At 41.4% G+C, this 20,722-nt stretch overlaps 3 protein-coding genes across 5 annotated transcripts; all 3 read right to left on the bottom strand.

Moving 5' to 3' along the window:
- Positions 1-513: 513 nt before the first annotated feature.
- LOC121677800 (intelectin-like) lies at positions 514-3,188 on the bottom strand. 2 transcript variants are annotated; one of them, XM_042056810.1, is made up of 7 exons: positions 3,086-3,188; positions 2,826-2,939; positions 2,291-2,538; positions 1,474-1,632; positions 1,011-1,164; positions 824-927; positions 514-730 (listed from the first exon to the last, which is right to left on the bottom strand). In XM_042056810.1, the coding sequence occupies exons 1-7, from the start codon at positions 3,147-3,149 to the stop codon at positions 578-580; spliced, it is 996 nt and encodes a 331-aa protein (XP_041912744.1). In that variant the 5' UTR covers positions 3,150-3,188; the 3' UTR covers positions 514-577. The 2 variants fall into 2 exon arrangements, with proteins under 2 accessions (XP_041912744.1, XP_041912752.1); XM_042056818.1 differs by having other exon boundaries at positions 1,011-1,131; positions 3,086-3,172.
- Positions 3,189-4,415: 1,227 nt separating this feature from the next.
- Positions 4,416-5,534, bottom strand: LOC121693040 (D(1B) dopamine receptor). The gene has a single exon (XM_042072596.1). It carries the CDS (start codon positions 5,532-5,534, stop codon positions 4,416-4,418), a length of 1,119 nt encoding a protein of 372 aa, XP_041928530.1.
- Positions 5,535-8,184: 2,650 nt separating this feature from the next.
- Positions 8,185-19,673, bottom strand: crmp1 (collapsin response mediator protein 1). 2 transcript variants are annotated; one of them, XM_042108760.1, is made up of 14 exons: positions 18,915-19,673; positions 17,251-17,339; positions 16,956-17,140; positions 16,296-16,460; positions 15,992-16,053; positions 15,797-15,877; positions 15,315-15,383; positions 15,062-15,182; positions 13,384-13,540; positions 11,289-11,430; positions 10,895-11,065; positions 10,341-10,520; positions 9,884-10,049; positions 8,185-9,574 (listed from the first exon to the last, which is right to left on the bottom strand). In XM_042108760.1, the coding sequence occupies exons 1-14, from the start codon at positions 19,263-19,265 to the stop codon at positions 9,483-9,485; spliced, it is 2,031 nt and encodes a 676-aa protein (XP_041964694.1). In that variant the 5' UTR covers positions 19,266-19,673; the 3' UTR covers positions 8,185-9,482. The 2 variants fall into 2 exon arrangements, with proteins under 2 accessions (XP_041964694.1, XP_041964704.1); XM_042108770.1 differs by lacking the exon at positions 18,915-19,673 and adding an exon at positions 18,318-18,501.
- Between the last annotated feature and the right edge of the window lie 1,049 nt (positions 19,674-20,722).

The raw sequence follows: 20,722 nt of genomic DNA, 5'->3' as shown, positions 1-20,722 counted from the left end.
TGTGGGATAGGCCTATGTGTTTTTGTTAAAAACAAATGAAGGTCTTTTCTTTTCAGAATCAATTTGCTTGCCTTCAAAGTTGGGTTTCCCTCATTGTTTTCATCATGAAACAATAAAAGAAAAGATAAAATGCCAAAAGATGATTATTATGATGGGGTGGGATTGGAAGATGACTGCAGGTACGCTTCAGATCTTGGTTCCTTGCATACCACCCAGAAGTGGTATGGACGTTGTTAGCCACTTGCTCCAGATCATTTTTGATACTTTTTACTTACTGTATCTTTACAAGGGGTGCAAATAAATGTGGAGGACACTGTAGCTTTTTGCTTGTCACATAGATTCTGCTTTCCGTTTTATGCAGTGGTCAACCCTTAACGAATGCTTAACACTTGATTAGGAGGTTAGCTTTGACAATATGCAGTCATATCAGCAGGTTTCAAATGTTTAAGAAACACTTTTCCTAAAATGCTCCTTTGTCTAAATTATGCCATTAAAACAAACAACACAAGTAGATTCTATTGTATCACAATTTTATTTAAATATGCAGTTGTGTCAGTGCACAATTCAATCTGTAATTTCAGCGGTAGAATAAAAGCATGGATGCATCTATCATCTTCTGTGCTGCCTTGTGCTGCCCAGCGCCACCAAATATCGTCCAGTCAAAAGCATTGAAGTCCCCACACAGAACTAATGTGCCTGTTGGATAATACCCTCCTCCACCGATACAGTACTGAAAAAGAGCATAAGGTGTTAGATTCTTCAGTAAAGAGTCTTCAGACTATTTACATTCTTGATTTATAACATATGAAATTGCTTTACTCACATATTGAGGCTGACATCCAGTTGGCTTGATGCCAGAACAGATGGCCATAGGTGCTTTGTCACTGTTGAATACACTGAAGGTAACGAAGCCAGGTTCAAATTCATCTGCAATAAGATGACATAAGTCGTCATTTCCTAGATGTCATGGAATAAAGGTATTTTTTGCCTATCACACCATCCACCCATACCTCTTACAGCAGACCCATAGAGCTCACTTGTAGATTCCTTATCCCCTTCATCATAGATGACAGGGATTGGGATTCCACTGCCTCCTTTGCATTCCCCCATGCCATACTTCACAGGGTGGAGCTTCAGAGCACACCAGATCACAAAGAGACAACACTGTTTACGGCTTAATACATTACTTCCATGCCTGTATAAATATAAAGACTAGTGTAGATCTCTAATCTATGAGTCCTGGACATGTGTCTGTGTAACAATTGTATATGATTACATTCAGATGTTTGTAGATATTCCTCAAACTGTATGCCACTGACTTAAATGTTTCTGTATTTTACATAGTTCAGATGTTCAGATACATGGTCTACTGTAGATCTCAAGAAGCAGAATGAATAACTTTAACAGTGCCATGCTTTACACTGAAATACATGTAGCCTATCAGTTCATGTCAGTGGATGTTAAGTTTTGTACCTTGAATAAATGGTAAAGATTTCCTCCATATTTATCGAGGAAATGTGTGTCTGTGTGGTAGCGCAGAATAGAGGAGTTGGACCAAAGTCCAGGTTCTTCATTATTTGGTACATGCCATATAGAGACGTCCTTGGCTTTAATGTCGTAGTACCCAGGATTCTGTGGAGAGAAGGTTAAGAAATGGTTGTGTCTGAGGCGACTGGTTGATCTGAAGTTGTTGGCCCTTTTTTACACAATATATGACAGAACAATAGCAACAATTATGTCTTTAAATGTCTGTTCTGAATCTCTGCTCTCATAACACTCTTTTTATTATCCGTGTTTGGGTGACCCGTTTGTCTCATGACTGCAAATGTAGGCACACATTGCTGCCCTACTTTAAAGCCCCAATATTAATCAGTGTTATGCTGTCACAAAGGGACAGGGAGAACTACTTATAAATTATTAGTTATAAATCCTTCCATGACCCGATGACTGCACACAGATGTCACTGACATTTTGAACTCTATTGCACGAAATGCACAATATATTGACCCAGTTTTATTCACCGTAATCCTCTTATTGTGGTGTGATAATGTTGACTCTGCAGCTCATTCGTTCTGTCATCCTAAGCTTAATAGCAGATCCAACGGAGGTTGCATCTCGGAAGACATTTAACTGTTTATAACGGCAGACACAAACTGAGAGTCCTACAATCTGCAGACTATATTGTTGGTCCTCAATAGAGACTGAGAATCCTAATATAACTATTATGATTGTCTTCAAAATATCACATGTAGATCAAATAAAAATCCAAGTATGTTTTTTTTCAAGGTACCTTGTAATCGTCATCAGTGGCACCCTCTGCAGTTCCAAAAATAACCCTGTTGGCCCAGGTCTTGTCCCCCTCTGGTTTGCTGGGGTCATCTCCATTTTGACTTGACCAGCGGTCGCCCCGGGTGCACTTTCCCAGGATGTCGTTTTCATGAACACTGGCCACCAGGGTCCAGCCTCCACCCGCTGTGGTCATGTCACAGAATGTCTGGTAGACGACACCACTTTCAGTGATAAGGTAGTAAATGCCGTCTATTAAAAAACAAAACATTTTTGGTTATCTGATTAGCATCCTCCTTAATTTACATGTCTAAGGAGACATGCTCCTGGTCTTTATATTAGCTGTACAAGCAATGAAAAGACCTCTTCCTCTTGGGGAACTTTTATGAGATGGTTTGAGAGGCACTCACAGAAAAATAAGTTAAGATATACAGTAACTTTCACGTCTTTATAAAATGTTAACAGGACAGGTATGCAATATTGGGACAGGTATGTAAAAAGACATAACACCTTGCGACGTGTCATATGTGATTATTTACCTTCATCCACATTGTATGTGTCTTTAATTTCCTTGCAGCTCTGGCCAATAATTCTCATCTTGGCATGGTGTCTCTTTAAATTCAGATTTTTGTGTAGGTCATGGGTAGTTGTATCTAAGAAGAAATATTGGCAACAAAAAAAATTACATTTTTGCAGTGATCCTATCACAGCAGCATCTCTTGGCTTTTCAGATGAATAATGAAATAGTAAAATAAAATAATAATAAAATAACAGCCTGAATAGTACATGAGGGTCTTACTACAGTCAGCCGCTGCACAGAGTCCCAGTGCAAGGCAACTCAGCAGAACAGTCTCTCTTAGCATAATGAATCCCAAATATTAACTGTCCATGGTCCACAATGAGGGGGTTTTATATTGACCAGGACCTGGCACTGTTTATTTTTTTCTGTTTCACAAGAATGAAAATAGGCCAGTTTCGTAATAATGTACTACTGACTGACTCATCCCCTGACAATGTTCAAATCAATAACAGGTAAGGATAAGGTCAGTAGAATGTTTCAAGTTTGAAATGTTCAGATCTATAAGCGTAGAGGTTATTTCATTCATACTACAGCTTAATAACAGCAGGACAGCATTTGTGACATTACTTTGATATTTGTGACATTATTTTGATAAACATTTATGTTTAATATATAACACTAAATAAAAAAGTGAGCTGAAATGAATAAAATGCAACAGTCAAATACATTTTTCATGTTTCGTGTTTATGCAACATAATTTATTTCACACACATGCACAAAAATAGTAATCTGCATGGTTTATTCATGTCTCTTCTTCTGACACCGAAATGGCTGATCCTGAATAAATAACAACACTCTGTAAGGCCCGTTTCGCTTAATCACATGTTCAATGCACACTGTAACCCATAGAAATGTAGAAAGACATTTTCATGCATATTTCAAAATATCACAGTTAAAGCTGCCCAAGCATGTGTTTGGAATGATTTTACATGTCAAAATGTAGCCCGGTAGCAAAAAGCAATGTATGTGAATTCAGGCGTCATCTGAGGTGCTCTCCAATATCCAACCATGAATGTCAACAAAGACAAAACGCAAACACCCCGACCTCACGGAAGTTCCGCTCTGACAGTGCATGACTGGGCTCTCTGTATGCGCTCAGTGAAACAGAAGCACCGACCCTTTCATAAAAGTGAAATAGCCAATTATTTATGAAGGTGGGCTCGGCTCGCAAAGAGGCTGCATCACTGGGAATGCTAATGGAACATCAAAGATGCAGTAAAGCGGTAGGCAAACGCTGGGCACAACAGTCCCATTCAAGTTCAACGAGTGATTTTCCGTAATTGGAACTGGAACGAAGAACTATTCTTTTTGAAAACTTTATTGCTAAGGGTGTGCTTATAGAATAGACTATTGCTCCACATGGGGCAGGTAGCCTACGATGTTGGTGACTTCCTGCTGTCTCCAAATGCGCATAAATTGATCCTCGATAAACTTTATAAAGGATGTATAAAGTTTACCACTGACATACAGTAGGCCTACTGCTGAAAAGTTAAAATTATCCTATCAGGGGAAATGTTCACATCGGGATAGGGATCGCAGTATATTACCTCTACGCAGGTTGAATATACAGCCCCATGTTAACATATGAAACAGCAAGGTTCAACGAACTGTTCTGATTGTTGGACGCATGTTGGCTCATGACCAGTGTCCCCGGTGGTTCGCTGCTACAGACGCCGCAGCAGTCCAAAAGGCGTGCGAATGCTTCCCTGAAGTCCGTGTTGAACGCGTAAATGATCGGATTCAAAGATGAGTTGCACCATCCAAGCCACATGAACACTTCAAACGTCGTCTCACTCACACACTTTGGTTCGTCATTCTGTGGCTCCTGACAAAACGGCACCGTACAATTCACGACAAAGAAAGGGAACCAACAGCACACGAATACACCCATTATGATGGCCAACGTTTTGAGGAGTTTGGTTTCTTTTGACAACTTTACTGCTTTCGGGTGGGGACAAGGAAACTCGCTAGATGTACAGTTAACAGCATGCTCAGCGGCGCGTTCTAAAGAGGATATCTTTTGTATTTGCTTATGAGCAATCTGATAGATCTTTGTGTAAGTAACAATCATAATAACCACAGGAATATAGAAGCTGATCATCGAGGACCATATAGCGTACGTCTTGCTAAGACTCGGATCACAGTTATCAATAGTTTGGCTTGTCACCACTTCAGTTGTCTCTTGCTCTGCCTTGTGCCAGTTAAGCTGAACCGGGACAAACGAGATGACGCCTGACACGGTCCAAGTCATACTGACCATAATGAGGGCTATTTTCTTGTCCATGTTTCTTTCGTATGTGAACGGACTGGAGATGGCCCAGTAACGGTCCAGACTAATTACACAGAGATTAAGAATGGAAGCTGTAGAGCACATGATGTCGAAAGCCAACCATGTGTTACAGAATTTCCAGAATGGCCAGTGACCCAAGACCGTAGCCACCGCCTTCCAGGGCATCACCAATACGGCCACCAACAGGTCGGATAAAGCCAGGGAAACAATAAAGATATTTGTGACTTTGACTCTCAGATGTCGGAATCGCAAAACTGCTGCGCAAACGGTGAAGTTTCCAAATAGCGTCCACAAAATAAGCAGCACAAAGACACATCCCATTAGGATCCGAGATGGAATCTCATCCCTTCCAGTGCTCCTGCCAGTACTGTTTGCCATTGACGTGTGAAGCGTTTTTTTTTCAGTGTAAGTTTCAAGTACCCGTTTCAGGATCTGTTATCTTCCAGTGAACTTTTGCGTCTCTGTCATAGAATGTTGTGAACTCCATCCGTCTTAAGAAATTTATCGAAATCGAAATAGAAGCTTACAGTCCATGCATGAAAGATGAACTAGGGTGCGTGCCACCACACAGCCACTGCAGGCAACTCAAAAAAACACGTGCCACCTTTCAGAGGAGATGGCGACTTTCATTTGCCTCTAGGACCGAATTTTATGCTGATGGAACGCACGTGGTAAATTAACTAAAGGGACCTCCCTGTAGAATCATTTGTATAATTATTTTCAAAATATTGCTGTCATGCATTAATTTAATACAAATTTACAGATTGAAAAAAAAAAAAAACAAGCAAAGTTTAATTTTCCTGATTATTACTGAAAATTACTGTAATTGTTACATTAAAGTAAATTTGCTACCTATATAAATTAGGTGATGATGTTGGTGGGAACCTGATCCTACTCATCCTGCAACCTGTATAATTAACACTTTACAGATAGTTCAAAGTCACACTATAGCAAAGTCATATCACCCCAAAGACCTCCTGGCAAATCTATTTCAAGCTATATGAAACAGATTCTGGCTTTGTTGTTGTATTCTCAAAAAATCTCTAAAAGAAAACACAGATAAAAAAAATAGTGTACCCTATTTCTGCGATTGTGCATGTTGTCTGACTTTATATCCATTTTGACCCACAATGTATCCAACATTATTGACCTCCTAACCTATCAGACGTCAACAGTAAAGGCACAAATGGTAGAGCGCTTACTTAGCTTTGGGCCCTTATAGCCTGAGTGTCACTATACTAAGCTCCCCAGCAGGATGTCTATATGCTATAGTATGTTGTGCACAATTGGTTGTAAGATGAATATGTGTTCATCACCCACCCAATAGGGTGCTTGGGTGAAGGTTTAAATGTGCATGTGTTACAGCATCTGCTATACATTTTATATATCTGTGCCTTTGTATGGACTGTGACAACACATTTTCTTTTGCATATTCTTATCTCTGTCTATAGAATCTATATATAAAATCTTAAAATGTTGCATATGTAAAATGTATTAATTCATATAGATTGTTCCTGTCCAAGTATTGCATATAGAACCTTTCATACTACAGGTAGTTATTTGCTTATGTATACAGTTAAGAACAAAATTATTCATACCCTTGGCCAATATTGATGTAATGTTAATATTCTCTTGACCAATATGTTTGTTCTGACTGAAAATGACACTGCCACATGCAGTTGAAAGGGTTATAAGACAATGTGGTAGAAACATAGAATCAAAAAAATAATCGTTTTTATCTTTTTTACATTTTTATGAAAAATGGCATGTCCAAAATTATTCATACCCTTTTTAAATAATCAATGGAAACATCTTTATTTGCCATCAAAGCTCTCGAAATGATTCTTATAATACCTGCCAAGCCTCTCCATGTCTCCACAATGATTGTAGACCGCACATTTTAGCAGCAATCTGGGTTTTGAGACAGGAACGATTATTTGCCATCACTTTGGACCTGAACTTTTTTGACTGATTGAGGTCTGGACTCTGGCTGGGCCACTCTAAAATGTTGATATTGTTCTCAGTTAACCATTTCTTGCCTTGTTTGGCTGTATGTTTTGGATCAATGATGCCCATTGGGGCAGGTCTCTCGGCAGACTGCCTGAGTCCAGACCTCAATCCGTCAAAAAAAAGTGAGCACAAGGCCAGAGTGATGGCAGATTACCGTTCCTGACTGAAAACCTGGATTGCTGTTAAAAAGATGTGGTCTAGAATTATTGTGGAGACATGGAGAGGCTAGGTAGATATTATAAGAACCATTTTGAAAGTTGTGAATGCAAATAAAGAGGTTTCCATTGATTATTTAAAGAGTATGAATAATTTTGGACTTGCCATTTTTCGTAAAAATGTTAAAAAAAGATGAAAACCCTTTTTTAATTCCATGTTTCTCCCACATTGTCTTACAAACTTTTGGCATGTGACAGTGTCATTTTCAGATTTCAAATCAGCATTAAATCAATATTTGCCAGGGGTATGAATAATTTAGTTCTTAACTGTATATATATATATATATATATATATATAGATATATATATATACATACATTGTTGTGGACTGAGGAATACCACAGGGCTTTTCTGTATATGTAGAGAGAGAGAGAGAGAGAGAGAGGTGGGGCGGGGGGGAGACACAGTTGGGAACAAAATTATTCATACCCCAATACCCCAGCCAAACAAGGCAAGAAATGGTTAACAGAGAACAGTGGACATGTAATTTTGGACATGCCTTTTTTTTATGTAAAAAAAGATGAAAACACTTCTTTTTTTATTCCATGTGTCTACCACATTGTCTTACAGGCTTTAGCCATGTGGCAGTGTCATTTTCAGTACATGTGAATTTTCATACGTGAAATTCTGTAAAGATTGTCCATTGTGAGTTTCTAATGGTTTGTGTAGACTAGAAGTTTGAAGACTAGAAGTTTGTAAGAAAATCAAAATATCTGGAGCTGCTTATTGGCATTATGTTAATACAAAAGGAAAAGTTGCCATTGTTTATTATAAAACAATATAATATAATAGAGAGCAAGAGTATATATTTTGTTGTACATTAATTTACAGTGTACATAAAAGTGTGTAAGTGCATTTCACAATTCAGTAAAAGACAGATCCATATTTTTTGGATTTTATTTCACAATGTTCTCTTGTGTTTCACTGATCTGTGAGTTTATTTAAATACCATACAACAACCATAGAAGAACATTCGCTTCAATGCCATGGCCAACAAGACATCACAGTTCATCCAAAGTGAAGACAAAAAGGTTTAAGTTTCAGGACAAAAGGAGGGAAGCAGAAGCCGTTCAGGGAGTCAAATATCTCAACATCACAAAGGTCTTCCCCACAGCGTGGCTGAAGATGCCCCCATATGATTCACCAGGCACAACCATGGTGCGCTATACGCAACTCTTCCTTCATATGCAGTCTGCAGAGGTGTGTGACTGATTGTGTTCGTCCTGTCACTGAGTGTGCTTGCATATGTGTCGAATGTGACAACAGGCAACAAAGATTTTGTGCATGCTATTATGAAAGGAGCCGGTGCAGTTTAAACCATCATAGCTGGCAGTTACCACAGTGTGTGAAGGTATGTTTCATATGAAACAAAGACACAACAGTACCTTTGAAAGAGTGTACAGTGTGTGTATCTAAAACATACAGACCATATCAGTTGCAATAGAAGTGAATAACAACTAATTTCAACATCCAAGTAAAAATACGTCCATGCAAGTATAAGCACCAACCTCTATAACAGAGAAAAGCCCATTGTGGTATTCCTCAGTCCACAACAATAGAATGGATAAACAGTGCACTTGACAAACAGGTCTGGGAAGAGCTCTGTGCACCTGATGACAACTCATATTTAAATAGGCATCACTGCAGCACTATGGTGTATATTGCGAGGGCTTTAGATTCACTAGCTGGTCACAAAGGAGAGCACCATCGTTTAAATAGATAATATCAACACATAGGTTTACACAGGCAAAATGTCAAACAGAAGATCTGAGAGGTTGTCTCAGAGGGAAAAGGTTTTTCATATGACGCATTATTCATTACATTCTAACTATTTCCGTTCTATAGTTCAGTGATTGAGATGTGTGTTGTGTATTTCTGTCTTTTTTTTTTAAATGTCATGATTTTGTCTAAGGTCTTGCCTTGACAGCTTAGATTGTGATAGCAGAATAACATGGATTCATAACAATGGTCATTGGTTTGTACACATTTGTACTAATTTGTACACATGGAGTGTACACACATGCACACACACACACATGTATGCGTGCACAGCACATGCACACACACACACACACACACAAACACACATCATGCAGTCAGCTCAGCCCAAATTAGTAATGTTAGACCGGCCACCAGGGGGATTCACAATGCGATGGCCAGAACGTCGTGGGATGTTATCATCAATTTGTGCTCCTAGGACAAAACACAAGAGCAAACCATTACAGAAATCAAATCATCTCTTTAGCGAAAATTCCAACATTGACTAGATAATTTAAAAAGCCAGGAAAACAACCCAATAAGAGCGACTTCAGTTTCTCTAAACGTAGCCGCCAAGTCACTGAAAACGCTAGATAAACCAAACATAGCCTACAACTATTCTAAGTAATAATTTAGAATGTAATTAGGAGTGTTCTGTGTACTGTGATATCACAATTCACGGTTTGAGCAATTTTGGCAAATGGGACACATCGCTGTACAACAAATGAAGTGAAGTGGGATTACCTGATAGGCTGAAGTTGGACTGGTGGAGATTTCTGATTGGTGGGGGCTGGTGGCTCGTTGGCGAGGTCTTGGCAGAAGGTGCAGGGGTGATGTACTTTGGAGTGGCAGGCACATCGTACACAGGGCCATCATACATTCCACGAGACACACCCTGTCTGCCTATCATCTTCAAAGCACAAGGTGAGAACCCTAACATTAGTACCTATGAGTAGTTTTTTATCATCGTCTGATGATAAATGGATTTCAGTTTCTAAGACACAAACCTCAACAACAATCAGATCTTTGTCTAACAACATGATATCTAAGAAATGAAAAAGAATATGTGAAAAGTATGTACCGGTAGATCCTTAATCTTTAAAACTGTTGTAGATGCTGATTCCATACAAAAATAATGTATAAATGTATGTACTGTATAACAAATACCACATATAAATGTCATAAAAGAGTGCATTCTCACATTGTTCCTGGTTTTGACACGCTGGTATCCATAGTCAGGGAAGGGCTTGCGGGAGATAAAACGGCCAGTGCCCTGTTGCACATGAAGCTTGCCCTCTTCATAGACAACCTTCCCCTGGCTCACAACCAGAAGGGGAGCCCCACGACACTCCATCCCCTCAAAGATATTATACTCCAATGCCTGAGAGACAGAGAAAGGGATGGAGGGAGGGAAAGAGAGATGGAGAGAGAGAGAGTGATGGGCTGTAATTACAGCAATGCTACCAAAATTTGGATTTCTATGGGCAAACATATTTAACAGATAGAGATCAAAGTACACTGATGGAGGACTGGTGTCATTTTCAAACATACATTTTATATATGTTCCTTTAAAAAGAAAACACACAGAGAGAAGAGGAAAAACAAGAAATACAATCAAATCCCTTTACCCTTACCCTTGCAATGACAAGCATAACTCGGATAGCTAACAAGGAAATGAAATAGGTAAAATACCCTCCATCATTGTACAGTAGTTTTCATACAAACACGGGCTCTCAGCCCCATCCCCTTTCTCACCGACTGCTGCAGTTTGGCAGTAATGGTCCTTGTCCTGTCAGGGTCCCAGATGACAATGTCAGCATCTGAGCCCACAGCTATTCTACCCTTCCGCGGGTACAGGTTGAATATTTTGGCTGCATTGGTGCTAGTGACTGCCACAAACTGGTTCTCATCCATCTTTCCCATTGCCTAAACAAAAGGATTCAAGATGAAGACTAACTTTTTCATACGCAAATACGCAACAACTATACATGTTAAATGCCTTAAATGTTAAGATTCGACTCAAAGTTCTGAACATGGTTTTAAGAATTTAAATATAGCACTCACAAACTCTCTCTCTCTCTTTCTCTCTCTCTCTCACACACACACACACACACACAAACACATACATATGTCTCTCTCTCTCTCTCACCACAGCTTTGTCCCAAACGAAGCCCATCCTCTCTTCCACTCCATTGGTGCCCTCAGGGATGAGAGTGAAGTTGTCCTTCCCTATGGCCTTCTGAGAGGTGCTGTAGGCACAATGTGCACTGCCAACCACCTGCAGGTCTCCACTGAACCATAGAAACAGAGCAGCAACAACTGTGTTAAGTACATATGCAACAACAGCTATCAAAAGCCAATGAACAAATTTTTATCCATGGCACAAAAAATCAGTCAGACGTACTACTACAAAAATGCAATTTATGAAAATGTACAATAAATTCCATCTGTCCTTAAACCCTGCAGACTTGTATAAACATACTTTGTTGTTTTCCAATGTGAGAGTAAACACACTCAATATTAGATTAGAACACATTAGACCCAATTCGGTTGATTGGCAAAAAATATATTTCACTAGTTCGCCCGTCGGTATGATTGCTATGCTAGAGTGTATAGGTGAAGTGCATGTTTGACAAGGTAGCTGGCCATGGTCCTGGAATGCCTGAAGCAGAGATCGCGATAGAGAGATGACCGCTTGCACCCCCCTGTGTAAGGAGGATGAGTAACAGGGCAATCGGTGAAATGGACAAGTAGAGGAGGAGGGGGGATAATTTCGCAAATGCCGGAGCGTGTGACGTGAGGAAAAGGAGGTCGGCTTAAATACCCTGGGGGCGGCAGTAGGTGAGTTAATTGCTGTCAATCATCCCTAAGGCTCCTCCCAAACTTTGTTTAAAAAACATCTTTTTGACATCTTATGCAACATTGTTGTATACGTTTATACAAGTTGATATATATTGGACTGCTGATCATTGAAACCTATTTGTATGCGTTTGGAAAAATCAACACCGGAACACACACACACATGCACACGCAAAGATCATTCTAGATCGGTTATCATCTGACATTGAAGACTTATGCAATGAGTGGAGTCTGAAGCACTTCTGTAGACCACCACCAGATGTCCTTGCAATGCAAGCAGGTGGGCAGTGCTACACTGCATGCTGTTGCTGGGGGAAGTCAAAAAACTGAGCCACCACACTGCCATCTCCTGTTAATTACGCCCGGCTGGACATAAGGAGTGGCCCTTGATACTCAGATCTTTTTTTCATATAATAGCCTATCCACTATATTTATAAAGCCATGGTCAGATGCAGAGATTCAGTTATAATGAAGGCTAGAACAATGAATGAGGTTATGGGAAGCTATACCTGATTAGGTGAATGGCGGGTCAAAAGTAAAAAAAAGAACAAAAACCAATGTTTTTCATAAATTTAAACTGAAAAAAAGTGGAACAGAGACTTTTACAATCTACAAAATGTATTATAAAACAGTGTATCATATCAATAATAGACAACAGAAAAACATCTAGGCTAAAAATATATGTGTTCCCTTGTAGTGCAAATCTGATGGAGAGAGACTCTAATTGCACTGACATCTCCCTCTCTCTCGCCAGCCTGCCTCTAAGCTGGAGGGAGGGAGCCAAGGCAAAAAGTATGGGGGGGGGGGGGGGGGGGGGGGCAATGTAACCATGGCAACAGGAGCTGAACGCCACCAGCACTGCATTTCTATTTCTGGAAACGGGGCCAGGGAAAGCAAGGTGTGGTGCAGAATCGAGTCTGGGAGGAAGTGGATCAGAACTCAGCGAGTCGAGCAGTGGGTGGTCAGCAGGGCCAGAAGATGTCTCAGTGGTGTGTATATTATAGGATAGGCTAGCCTTCAACCATGGGTTTACAACACAGCATATTTACATCTCTGAAATCAATGGAGGTGCATTGATAAATTAATTTGGATTTGTTATGTGTTTCAATGCTATGTGCTACATGCAAAGCATGACAGAGTTGTATTTGTGTGGACAGTGCTCACAGTGCTCACAGTTTACTACCCAATAAATCCAACTTTAAATCTTAAAATGGCTTATTCATTTGGATTCATGTAGTATCAATGTACCAATCGTCCATTGGTCTTTGCGCAAAAACACATCAAAGTTTCATTTTTGTATAATAATCCAAATGACTTTATGAATACTAAATTAGATATGTGTATGTGAAGAGAAAGATGGAGTTGGATTGGCCACAATCTTTTACCAGGCAAGTAGAGTGTGGAGGTGTTCAGGGGTCGTAGGGTCTGGACTGAGGGGCGGAGATGTCACATAAGCCGCCGCCTTGGCCCAGTTTTTGCTCCAATAGTGGGATCCGTCAGTGGCCAAGCTGGCCGTGATTGGCTCACCAAACACTACGGCACCTACAGAGCAAAATATGAACCTTAATTTCACAAATTTTATATAATTTGGTCCACTTGGAGTGTTAAAATGACTCCACAAACTGCTACTACTACTGCTAAAACTGGTGCAGTACTTAAACAATAAGCCCCAAGAGGCTGTAGGTTAACAGATAATTTAAGAACAGCTAAGTGGACGTTGTTAGGCATGATGTGAAAACCCTACTTAGGGCCTTGCTGTTCTAAAATACTCTGTAACCTATGGCCTTGCAGGCTTTAATATTGACATATCAAACTCATACACAGAGTTTGTGGGGGGGCAGGGTGAGCACCCCCCCCCCCCCGGTGGAAACGGGTAATTGCATTGTTTCAAAAATTAGTGAAATACGTGACCAGATATTTTTAAAAATAATTTAAATAGCACAAAACAACAATATAAGGAACGGGCTGCGGTTGATGATGGGAGCAGCCAGGTTTTCTTCTCTTGCGATCCTTCACATCGAAAGCAACATTACGGCCAGCCTGATGAGGCATGCAGGACGCAAAAAACGAAAATTACTGTCCCTCTGACAGCGACAAGAAAATGTTGTGGCCCTTTCTATCATCAAAGTTGCCCATCCCTGATCTAGGCCTACTGATCGCTGTGGATTACTTTTATTCGTGTCATTGGATTACAGCAAAATATGAATATTTTTTGCTTAACATGTCTTAACGTAATGGTGTGATTGCGCTTCATTTCTGCGTTTGGAGAGGCATCAGACTGTAGGTGAACACTTCCTTTGATTCTTGGAGTTCTCGCTATGATTTAGGTTTAGGTCTGCCCTGCACTCAATAGCCTACAGTTTGGAGTTTACTTACTTTGCCTTTGTAGAATCGAATTTGAGTGAACACATACATGAACCGATGCATCTTGTTATTTAAAACTCCACTCTGCTAGGTGGTTATAGGCTATATAGTTCGTTTTAATAGCAAACAGAAATGTCAAGATGGCAACAGGTCATTACATTCTTCAATTGACAAAATATGATTGTACAAAATATTCAATCAATGTGGCGCAAATGAGGCTAGAGGCGGTGGATTCATTTATCAAAAGTGAGCAGCAACCAGACTCTATGGGCTAAGCCCCGAATGTTTTCAACTGCTAGGCGACACCCCTGTCTATTGAGTTTCAAGACAACCGTGCTGCATTGGATTTCATAAGGACGAATTGTTAAATTGTTACAATGTAATTATATATATATTTATTTAGCATGTTTGTTTTCTCCATTATGTGCTCATGCTGTGTTCCCCAAGTGGTAGGCCAGGTCTCAGCTGCTACAATTAGTTGTTTTTTTTTTTGTCTGCCCCCCCTGGCTTGAATATCAAACTCCGCCTATGATTAAACTGTAGCCCTCTCACTCTATCAAATAAATAAACACCCCATCTGTCTGTGGAGTATTTTCCTCTTATTTGGCAACATGTTATGCTTATAGCATAGCATGTTTATAACTGCATTGCATGTCATACGCGTTCTTGTTCCATGTCTGCCATGATGACATCACTCACCTTTCTTCCTGGCCTGGGCTATGGTGTCGGCAGCACTCTTGCTCATCACCTTGGTGATGTACACAGGACAGTTCACCCGGTTTCCGAGGGTAATGGCGCGGAACACTGCTTCCGACTCCAGCTAAGAGGTGAGAAGAAGCCAATCAGAGCCAAATCAAACTCGGTAGGCTGTTACTTTCATACTGGAGTTATCTGATTAGTTTAGCCCTTATTAGGTAATCCCTTAATTAGCTCAATGATCTGTAGACATTACCTCCTCTGGGCGACTCAATGGGTGGCCCTCTGGCCCAATGATTCCCATATCCAGAATTTTATTCTGCTCCTGAGAGAGAAGTTTACAGTGTAACCATCACTATAACCCCCGACACAGAGGAACATGATCCACTGCATTGTTCTATTATGAACATCTTTACTGAACTGTCATCATGACCATCATGAGCAGTGACCATCGATCAATCATCATCCTAACCACCATCATAACCCTCATCATCATCATCATCATAACCATCATCATCATCATAATCATCACAACCATCATCATCATCATCATCATCCCTATCTATTTAAATTTACCAGACTTTATTTCTATCCTAGGTCATCACTATCATTTCCATCTTGTCATATCATGACCAGCTCTTTCACCAGCTAACATCTACTACTTCACAACTGCATGTCATCATTATGTTCCGACTTCATTGTTCACCGATAGCTGTGCAGCCCAGCATGCAGACTGACCTGTGCAATGAGGTCTCCGTTCTCTGCATGCACCAAAACCACAGCTCCCAGTTCCTTCAGGTAGGAGAAGGCCTCGTACAGCTTCAGCCACACACAGGACCCAGATGGAAGAAATTATAAATGATTGACCTCTCTTCAACACAGCAAGACTAAGACAGATTCACAACAATAGAGTAAAAGAGTGTTGGCCAATACCTGGGTGTCTGACATCTGGTACAGGTCCTTGTAGGCCATGTAAACTAGGAAAGAGTTTATCCCTGGAAGAGAGAATGTATGAGAGAGAGAGAGAGAGAGAAAGAGAGAGAGACATTTAAGATATTTGCAATAACATTTTATTTTCTGATGAAATTTCAAAATCCTCATGTGAATAAATCTACTTCTTTGCATGCATGTCTGTCACTACATTCTGAAACTGACCGGGCCATGCTACATTCTGAAACGGACCGGGCCATGCTACATACTGAAACTGACCGGGCCATGCAGCGGATCAGCCACTGACCTTTGTCCTGCACCAGAAGCTCCAGCTCCTCCTTCACCCCCTCGTGCCACTGCGGGATGTCCATGTGCAGGGAGTAGTCACAGCACGACTTCCTGTCTGCTGCCTCCTGCCACGTCTCAAAGGCCTCCAGCAGACTGTCCCCTGGCTGCGGGGTCACATGGTCAACTGGACAAAAGGAGAATGGGTGTCATCAGAGAAAATATCATAGGCAAACAATTGCTGGTGTCAGGTATGTGCAGTGGAAGGTCTGACACAGGATCATCTCAGTCTGCTGTTTGTATGTGCAAAAGTGATGAGGTTTTAAGATGAGATCTGTCTTAATGATGTTCCGATCACGCCACTCTTTGCACACTGCAGTGTTGATGAGTCCATGCACTCTGTGGCTGTCTGAGTCTTATGTCTGTTAACTGTTTTTTTGTTTATGTTAATGTCTGCATTTTGATATGTCTGTCTGCTGTGGCAATGTAATTCCCTTCTGCAGATGATTAGTCATCCATCTATTTACAGTATCTAAACAGACAGAAGTCTACAGACATCTCTCCGGCCTGATGACCAAATTGGCCATTATTGTACATACACACTGAAAGTCTAAGCCAGAATGTTTACTCAACCATGTCATAGTGCTTGTCTTATCTTCTGAGTTATTTATGTAAAACGCACTGATCATGGTGGTGCCTCCAGCCACCGCGGCCCTGGTGCCCTGGTAGAAGTCGTCTACAGGGGTGACCCCCAGGAAGGGCCTCTGAAAGCAGGTGTTGACATCGATGCCACCGGGGATCACCATGCGCCCTTCCGCCTCCACCACCTTGACCCCGCCGGGCACGATCAGGTTCTCCCCCACCTGCCTGAATGAGTGTGTATGCATGTTCAACATTTAGAGGTCTCATGCATGCAGTTTCACAAACCGTATGTTAAAGTATATGCCAACCCTCACATTGTAATCTATTTGACTTACTTTATTAGACCATCTTCCACATAGACATCCGCATAGAAAGACTGGTCATCATTCACAATCCTCCCTCCTTTGATGAGCAGTCGCTCACTCTGTGAAAAAGATAGTGAGTATACACTATTAGGCTGGTTGTTTGTCTTTACCTTTTATTGAGTGCTTTACTTTGCTTCATACCAAAGGGGCAATTTACACTTAACTGTTCATTTGTGGTAGCCTACATTCTTTTACATCAGTTCAAAATGGGTGGGGTTGGTCCTACCAAGAAGGCATAAACTGTCTTCAGTACAATATGTTTGGTTTCCATAGAAAACATAGCATCCTCTGTAACAGTTCTTTATTGATAGCTGAGATCAAGTAAAGGCATTTGCCAACCAAAGAACTTGATCTCCTCACTCAACGTTTATTTTTTGTTCACGATGCCAGTACCCAGACACAGGCATCACACATAATTCCTCTGACACTGAAATACTCGTGTATTGGCACCATATAGGTCACATCGATTGCTTGATTCAGTCAAATGAATTGCAATCAACGTTATGGCAGCTGAATCTAACCAAAATTGAATGCATCTCAAACGCAAACGGTGTGGCTCCTTTTTGCTTTGAGCTCTCCACGAAAGAATGCCTGATGAGCAGCCACCGCCCCCTACACTCGCCACTGTCGTTTCCTGAAGCCCTCCAAATGAACCCTGTTGCGCCTTGCCAATCACCTGATTTTTTATTAAATATCAAATTCTCAAAGAATCCCATTTGTCCTGCCATGTCCTGACAAGGCGATATAGTTTTAGCGTTGATTGATCATGGTCACCGAAGATGTTATTAGGCTACCCTGCATCCGACGCAGTGATGGAATTTCCAGGCATGACTTTGATATTCGGTTCATCTCGTCACATAGTGATTTGGAAAGGTTGGTGATAATGTTACATTAAGCAGCACGACAGGCATGGCTTCCACTATTGTCGGCTCACTAAGAATTTAATCCCTCCGCCTATCGCCGCAAGTAGGGATTTAGAGTTGGGTTCAGATTCAGCAGTGGTTCCTCCCAACAGCCAGGCCGCGTAGCTATCTTACCGTCAGATGGGGGATGCTCTTTTTCCCTTGATAGCCTGTCCCGGACATGCTGTCCTGCCCCGCCGACGAGCACAGACGCCTTAGAAACAATGAGCCGGTTTGCCCTTCTTTGTGTCTCGAGAGCGCGTACGCACAGCGCGATCGGGGTACGGCTAGCGTCCGCTTTGTGTGATGAGCGCCTCTCACGGGTGAGTGTGTGTATGTTTCTGTGTGGTTTCACGAGTGAACTGTAGCGCCCCCTCCCAAGTCCTGCGGTGGCCAAAAAGTCACGGCCCGCAACATAACCAGCCGCCAGATGGGACGTGTGGAGCCTGCGGCGATAATAATCTTTATCATGGCCATGTATTCTGTTATTGTTTGGAATAGGATAAACACCATTTGACCGATCCTTGAGATGTTGGAATAGTTAAAATGATTCCAAATAAAGAAGCGCAAAACGAGTAGCCTACTAGACTACCTGATACCTATCAACAAAATAAATAACATTAACAGTACACTGAAAGTGAGTTAAAGTTGGCTATATTTAGACTCTTTAAAGAACCCCTGGAAGGCGTCTTTGTATTGGCTAGCACAGACCCTACCATTCACGTAGCTCACCTTTCCATTATTTTGTCCTGAAAAGCAGTCTTTCCCAGATGAATGTGTGCTCTCGACACTTTCGCGCCCATCCTCTCGATTTCCCGGTGAGTTGGGGCTGCGGACGCTGGCTGTCTCGCTCACACAGTCACCGTCTAGGATGCGCTCTCTGCTTCCACTCCGAGGGGTCCGACTCCCTCTCCGGCTCACAGCGCTAGCCTCAAAATCAATGGTTTTGCTGTCGAATGCCCCCTCCACAGAACTGAACATACCGCAATGTTTCTGTCGCTGCGTAGGGCCCGTGGTGATGGGCCCTGCCAAGTAAACTGGGAGTTCATCCTCCCGGTTCCACTCTCGCCGGCAGTCGGACATTGCACGCAATGGGCTAGTATGTTTAATCGGGGTGGCAATCTGGAGACTAAAACCAGGTCAGGGCAGATGCTTTATGCAGTCTGCTGCAGAGTGCCTGTCGTCCTGCGTGAGATCAACTGGGAAACCTTGATCTGCGCGAGGGGGTGCGCTGAATAACTGATGCAGTGCTCTAATTTCAGTTGGTCCACAAACTGCCGTTATGGCGCAGTAACTAGTTCGATGTCGGCAAGAGAGCCCTCACTAAAAAGCAGATCAACTACTCCCGGCGACATAGGCTACAGTAGGTTAGCATACGAATATTTTGAGCAGCGCAGAATCTCTTGAAATGCTCTGCTCAGAGATGACCAGCCGCAACGTATTATCTATCGAATGTTCCTGCTGCCCATGAAGCCTTGTGCTAGCCCACGAATTTATGACGACTCAGAGGAATTTGATTTAGCAGGAGTTGTTTCGTGCATGGTTCACAACAAAGTTGTGAATTTAACAGCAAGGCTGTCCTGGGAGCTGTCCTTCAGCACCAGTTTGAGGGATTCGGCTGAAACCAACGGAAATAAATTGAATTCCAATATAGTCTAATATATTGCTCCTCATTGCATTTAGCACACAGGCTATGTATTATCCTTTGACTGACAGAAATATAACATTTTAAGTATAGGTGTGGAGTTGATGCATGCTCAGTTTTTGTTGACTGAATCAATAATCAATGAACTCTTTCGCTTCTGCCTCTATGTTTCTTTATGTGTTTGTTCCAGTGATGTAGGCTATTTTGGACATCAAGCCTAGCCTGTCTCTAGAGTGTAGATTCATGACAACGGTAAGTAAAATAGCCTACCTATAACAATGGCTGAATGATTGGGAGTGCGGATCTACAGTGCAGATCTCAGGCTATTGTGGCAGAAATGGCCATTAAAATTTCACGAAAACTGTGGCAAAAATAAACGTGTGTCCTACTTATTATTTTAAATGCAGTCAGCAGCAGATGACTAGTATAATGTTGTGTGGTTAACCCTCCCGTTGTATTCCTTTTATGTTACTATTCATTCATTTTATGTAGTCTACTAGTTTTGTGTTCCCGGTCAAAAGTGACCGCTCCATTATAACTTGTTATAAATCCATAGTAACGCACATATTATCATCTAATGTTATGATATACCTTTGTATCAACTTGTGTTCTATTTGATATAACCAGTTTTGAACTTCCATTTGCTATTAATGGCCTGCAGGCCTCACTGACCTGAGCTCATGTAAGTCAGAAAGGGGAAGAAGATTCTATTGGGGAAAGGTTCCAGTGGGGGCTGGCATAGAAGCAAAGAGGTGGAGTGAGGGTGTGTTTGTGTGTGGTGTGCGTTTTAATGTAGCCTACAGAGGCACATACAGTCCATCTGATCAATAAGTATGTGTCTGGACTCAATTTTATACACTGACCATTTTTCTCATTCATTTCTAATGGCCGGTCA

The sequence above is a fragment of the Alosa sapidissima genome, chromosome 1, assembly GCF_018492685.1.
Source record: "Alosa sapidissima isolate fAloSap1 chromosome 1, fAloSap1.pri, whole genome shotgun sequence".
Classification (NCBI taxonomy): domain Eukaryota; kingdom Metazoa; phylum Chordata; class Actinopteri; order Clupeiformes; family Clupeidae; genus Alosa; species Alosa sapidissima.
This window is presented reverse-complemented; position numbering and strand designations above follow the sequence as displayed.